Below are 6,242 nucleotides of genomic sequence, written 5' to 3'. Positions count from 1 at the left end.
GATTATCTAAAAAAATTTCAAATTGTGATATTGATTATTTTTGTGTGCCTTAAAAATAATTAATTTTTATTTTATAATATTAAAAATTATTAAGAAATTTTAAATAATAAAAATAAAAATTATTATTTTTCTATTTCAAATTGCTTCAATAATATTAAATATAGAGTATCTTTACAACAGAAGAAAATGACAGAAGATTTGAAAATAAAAAATAAGCATATTTTTGTATTGAATAATACATTTCAAAATAAAAATAAAATTATTGTATATTGTGTCAATCTTAATTCTTTGTTCACATGAATAAGTAAAAAAAAATTAAATAAATCTAAATATTTATGTGTGTTCATAAAAAATGATGACATGAGAACATATACACATAAAGTGCCTAAGACAAAAAACTGGGTATTTAATAGTACTTCGTGGAGACAGTTTTTCTTTTAAAACAAAAAGAAAAAAAAAGAAAAAGATGAGGTAGAGGTAGAAGTCAATAAAAGTCAACAGTGAGCAGTAGCAATGATTGTGAATCCCTGCAGGCAATAATTGAGCTCCTTCGACTAGTTACGCCCACCAATAATTCATCAATTTTTAGGAGTATATGAATAATAATTAAAGAGTGGTTAAATTAAAGAGATAATAACCCAGATCCTTTTGTCCCCGATTAGGATTATTTAAGAGATCCAACACATATATCTTCTTATGCTAGATATCAACTTAATTATGCAGCTGCCCATATTTGACTGATTAATTAACTAACCATAATTATTTAAGCTCATGCTTTTATTAAAGAAACTAAATTATATAAAACCAGAAGTCATCAGGAAGCTAAGCAAACTTAATTACTGTATGTCTTTCTAAAACAAGAAAAATAATGATGATGAAGATGTGGGTTTATTTATTTTGTTAGAAAAGAAAAGAAAAGAAATAAAACCTGGATTTCCTGGTAGGCTTCTTTTCTTCTTAGGAGGCGGTGGTGGTTGTGGTTGTGAATTTGCGTTGGAAGCATTGCTGCTGCTGTTATTAGTAGTGATGGTTGAAGAATGAGAATTTGGACTATGGAAGTTACCACCACCACCACCACCAAGTATCTCTGACTCTGATTGCTGTTTATTTTTATTAAGTAACAATAGTGATGCATCTCCTCCTCCTCCTCCTTCTACTCTGCTGTTAGTGTTATCTGTGGAGAAGCTCCCACTATCACAACTTGTGATGTTTGACATTCGAGTCAAGGTAGGAAATAAAAAGAATAATCTATTATTTGGTATGGAAAATATGGGAGAGAATAGAAGAGGATAATAGTTTATTTCAAAGGAAGAAGCTAAGATGGGAGGACAAAACCCACGAAACTCTCCTCCTTTTATTTGTATTCACACCAGAATTCTACCACCTTAATTGGAATACCTGTGGGCCACACAGAGATTAATATTGAATTGCAAAAAAATATAGGTAAACAATGAGAATACTAAACAATGTGACCAATGTGAACAATAGATATGTCGGATGTTTAATTCAATAGGTATGCAAATGATTATGTTCATTATTTTTAATTAGATGATTATTTATTTTGATTCGATTTACTCATGCACAGTTAAAAATAACTGAATGTTCAATTTACTAGGTATTCAGATGGTTATTCTAATATTAAAATTTAAGAGGTAATTTAGAAGTGGAGTATTTTTTTACTTTATTTGGTCAATTCTAAAATTCATTATTCACATTCTTTACAAAAATCATTGTCTACCTAACAAAACTCATTATATTATTATTATTATTATTATTATTATTATTATTATTAGGAGAATATTCATTACATCTTCACATAAAAATTACATTCTTAATTAATCATTAGATGGTTTCATATATATTTTTTTATGGTATCTCTTAATTTGCAGATTAAATACTAATTCATCACGAATTAAAATTTTATTTAAGAATTTATTATTAACTAATAAATTATTATATATACAAAATAAATTTTAAATATTTAATATTTATTTAAATAAATTAATAAATTAACCACTAAATTAATCCATTTAACTAGACAGGTTGATATATTTGACTAACTATATCTTTATATAAAAATATTTTCATGAAAATATCTACCTTATTATTGTTGTCATAATAAATTTTATTTCTATTTTATTTTCTCTGTAATTAGTTATTAAGCCATCACTACTAGTCTACTACTACTGTACGTACGTCCTTAATTATTGTGTATGCCCATGTGAATTGCTTTATATTGATAAGAAAACACCTTATGCTTAAACTTAAACTTAGCTATTCACTAAGTACTTTTCTAAGTATAATTATAGTAGTAATACTGTAATAGCTAGCCACTACTGTATATTCAATCTCCTAATAATAGTTAGTTAAAGAGAATAACTGAGAAGCCAGATCATTATTAGAGAATCGGGTAGGTGTAATAGGGTACAAATAATTTTAAAAAAAATTCAACTAATAATTATCGGTTAATATTGGTTAATTTTTATTTTTTTTTAATTCATATTAATATTCAAATTAAATGAACACATGAAATTACATATTAAAACAATATTCAAAATAAAATAAATTTTTATTAAGAATCACAAGAGAAATGAGCAATATATGTTTGAAGTTAAAGTTAAATATTGATATATATAAGTAAATTATTTTAAGAAATTTAACATATAAAGTTTGAATAAGAATATGGAGTTAAGTGTTTTACAAGTTTAGCCTTATCCGTCACGGGATCTAAGTAACTCTTACGTAGAAAATGACCGGACAGAAGTACAAAAATTCCTCTATTCACGTGTGCCTGGGGTAATTTCCATGTGCCATAATTAAAGCATGCCAATGCTTAGTATTTGATGCTTAAATGACAAAATGTGTGCCTTCTTTTGTGTCTTCTGTTATTCATTTAACCTTAGCATAGCATTAGTACTATACTTCATTTCTTTAGTATTATTAGCCCCACTTTTATTTCTCCTTTTTATACATATATATTAAAAATATATATTTATACACAACTATAATAATGTCTAATTTTTTTGTATATATAATATTTTTTATATCTAATAAAATGCAAGTGTATGCTAATTAGCTAGTATTTATCCTTATCTGATCGAATAACCCCATCCATCTCAAGGCTAATTATATATACTAGTATACTAAGTATTTATTAATCTATTTTTTATAAATTAAATATAGATAATAATGATAATAATAATAATAAAAAAAAATAAATCTAGTCAAAATAGTAAATATGTTACACTAAAATTAAGAAGTTATGGTTTGAATATAACTCTTGAAATTAACAAAATATTTTTTTATAAATTATATATAATAAAAAATATTTTGAAAAGTAAAATATATACACCAACTATTTTTTATATTTTCATTATTTATAATATAGATATTCAAGCTTTTCATCCAATCATTATCAACAGTAGTGACATGCTCAAGATATTTATTTTTAACCAATTATACTATTTAATGTATAGTTTAGCTAACTTTTTAAACAACGGGCAGAAGAGTTAAATTTAGAATTTAAAGTTTAAGATTGAAAGTTCATGATTTAAGATCTAAAATTTAATATAAATAAAAAAATTTTAAAAATAAAATTCATATTGACTAACAAAATTCACTCTCTGCCATTTTTTTTATATTTTCTTCCAAAATATTAATATATATGACATTAATTCTATTCACTCAGCTACTCCACTACTGCACGTAGAACGGTAGAAGCATGTATGTAATGTAATAATACATTATTGAGTTTTGGTTTTTCACTCTAAATAATGCACATTGATATATATTAGGGCTTTTCAGTACATTCACAATGATGAACATACATGATTTGATCACGCTTTTGTGATCATAGGCACACTACATATATATTTTTGTCTCTTCTGAAACACTCCATGATTTAAATTTTGAAATACATACCATATTCTTCTCTATTTCATCTTAAATGAGAAAATTTGAAATAGGAAAAAAAAAAAAGCAACTATCATATCCAGTGCGCTGTGTTTCCCGTCATTTACGTTCTTTTGCATCTGCGTTTGTCCCCTACATACTGCTCTTAATAAAACAAACATAATTAAATTCAAGGCACAAGTAAAAAATTAAATAACTTTTCTTATTAATCGCTGTAATTTGCTAACTTGTTTTCTAAACTTACTTGGATTTATTTGGCCTCAAATAGCCAGCCATGCATGACTAAACATTTTTAAATTTCCCCCCTTTAATAGTAGCAACTCAGAGCTAATTTAAGTTGGTCTAGTAGTCAATTCACTCGTCCGCTTAAGTATTTGATATTCGAATCTCATATTATGTATATAGTAATTTATTGGCCAGCTACATATTCTTAAATGAAGCTCAAATCTGTGACAGATTAGGAAAACAAAAAAAAGGAGTGTTAAGGGTCAGCAAATTTTGAAATTTATAACCATCAATTAGCTATTATTAGTGATTTTAATGGTGTGAGATTTCATCCAAGAGTGTGAAATTAAACATTTTACTTTTATTATATTAATTTATGTGTATAAATTTAATTAAATATAATAAATTATATATTTATTATATACAAATATTTATAAATATGAATACACATTATTATTGGTTAAATACTAATTTAAATAATAATATTTACTGATGAAATAATATTGTTAATAATAATTAATTATGGCTAATTACGTTGGTTGTTAAAATTGAAGTTTAATTAAAAGATGGATAATGTGAGATATCTCTATCAATCATGAATAGTTTTGAGGATTGTTTTCCACCGCCATGTGTTGACAAATGTAAAACGTTATCGCTATCCAACTCACTTTTCTTTGGCGCATGTTTCTTACATGCTCCTTCAATTAATTTGAATCAACTACCAGAGACTGATCTCATCAACCACGATATAAATTTAACGAACTGTTCCATCTTACAATCTAAACCAAATATATATGTTTATACAAAAATATTTGATAATAAAAATTATTAAAATTTATTATTTTTAATTTTATTTAATATATTTTATAATAAATAAAACTAAATAAGATAAATTTATATTTTTCTTTTATATTCCTATAATTACCGATATTTATAAGTGTTTTTCTTTCTTTTTTTTAAATATTTTATTATATATCAGCTCTATTCAAAGGTTGCTTTCAAGAGTTCATTCAAACTTCAAAGAGCTTGCTGCTTATAGTGAAGAGACTACTCAGCTTCCACTTGGTAGATTCGGAAAATTATGACGAGTAGAATAAATTAAAATTTAATGAAATTAAATAATGAAAGGAAACATCTCGATTATTTTATTGAAAAGCTCTTTTATTAATTAAATAAAAAATATAGAAATGTTTAATTTTAAATACATGTCTCCCTTTATCCCTTTTTTACTTAGCCTAATTCATTTTAAATTCCCTTTTAATTGTTTTTTGGTGGCTAAGGCGAAAAAATTTTAATATGTGACCAGGATGTGGAATTTTCAAGTATATTACCTTTTTTTCTGCTTTTTCTTTTAAACTATGAAGACCGTTTAACAAAAAAAAAATTAAAAGGTTCAATTTTAATTTTAAAATTTTTCTTTTTAAAAAAACATCCTATTCTAATTAAAAAAACTAAAATATTTTAATTTAAAAAAATAGAAATTAGAGGTTTGATTTTAATTTTAAAACTTTTAACTTTTCCAAAACAAAAATCGAAGGGGAGGGTCCCATTTTAATTTTTAAAATTATTTAATTTTGTGAAAAGTGAAATTGAAGTGCTCGATTTCAGTTTTAAAAAATTTTAAAATTGTTAATTATTTGAAAATAAAAATTGAATGATTCAATTTTAATTACATCATATTTTTGAAAATACACTATTTTTCTTATATTACAGTATATCACATATGCATGTATAATATGAAAAGAAAAGTACGAGAAGTCAATGAAATATTTGTACAATATATATAATGGAGGTTTATGGAGTATTAGAGATATAACCATTAGTATTATCTTTTTCCATCAGCTGAAGCTTTTGAAATGAGTGGTATCATGATATGGTATTAGAGTACTAGATCCGAAAGGTCAAGAGTTTGATCCTTAGTGAATCCCAAAATTAATTTAAATTTTAGAAAGATGTTATTATCCATAGTATTCGAATGATTATTTTAGATAGTATAAGAAATGCTCTGTAACTCAATAGGCCGGGACTCAATATGAAAATTAATTTGTCCCTAACTTATCTTAGCTTTGAAGTGGCAACTAATTTATATTAATTAACCAAGTTCT

The 6,242-nt window shown here is 24.9% G+C and overlaps 1 protein-coding gene across 1 annotated transcript in view; it reads right to left on the bottom strand.

Moving 5' to 3' along the window:
- The window catches only part of LOC107492129 (zinc finger protein GAI-ASSOCIATED FACTOR 1), a 3,401-nt gene extending 2,068 nt beyond the window's left edge, over window positions 1-1,333 (bottom strand). Inside the window, exon 1 of the mRNA XM_016113111.3 lies at window positions 929-1,333. Within this exon, the coding sequence (XP_015968597.1) occupies window positions 929-1,217 (289 nt within the window). The 5' untranslated portion in view covers window positions 1,218-1,333. The remainder of the gene's footprint in view (window positions 1-928) is intronic.
- Between the last annotated feature and the right edge of the window lie 4,909 nt (window positions 1,334-6,242).

The sequence above is a fragment of the Arachis duranensis genome, chromosome 6 (genome assembly GCF_000817695.3).
Source record: "Arachis duranensis cultivar V14167 chromosome 6, aradu.V14167.gnm2.J7QH, whole genome shotgun sequence".
NCBI classification, from domain to species: Eukaryota; Viridiplantae; Streptophyta; class Magnoliopsida; order Fabales; family Fabaceae; genus Arachis; species Arachis duranensis.
The sequence above is the reverse complement of the archived record's forward strand: the minus strand, read 5'-3'. Positions and strand labels throughout refer to the sequence as shown.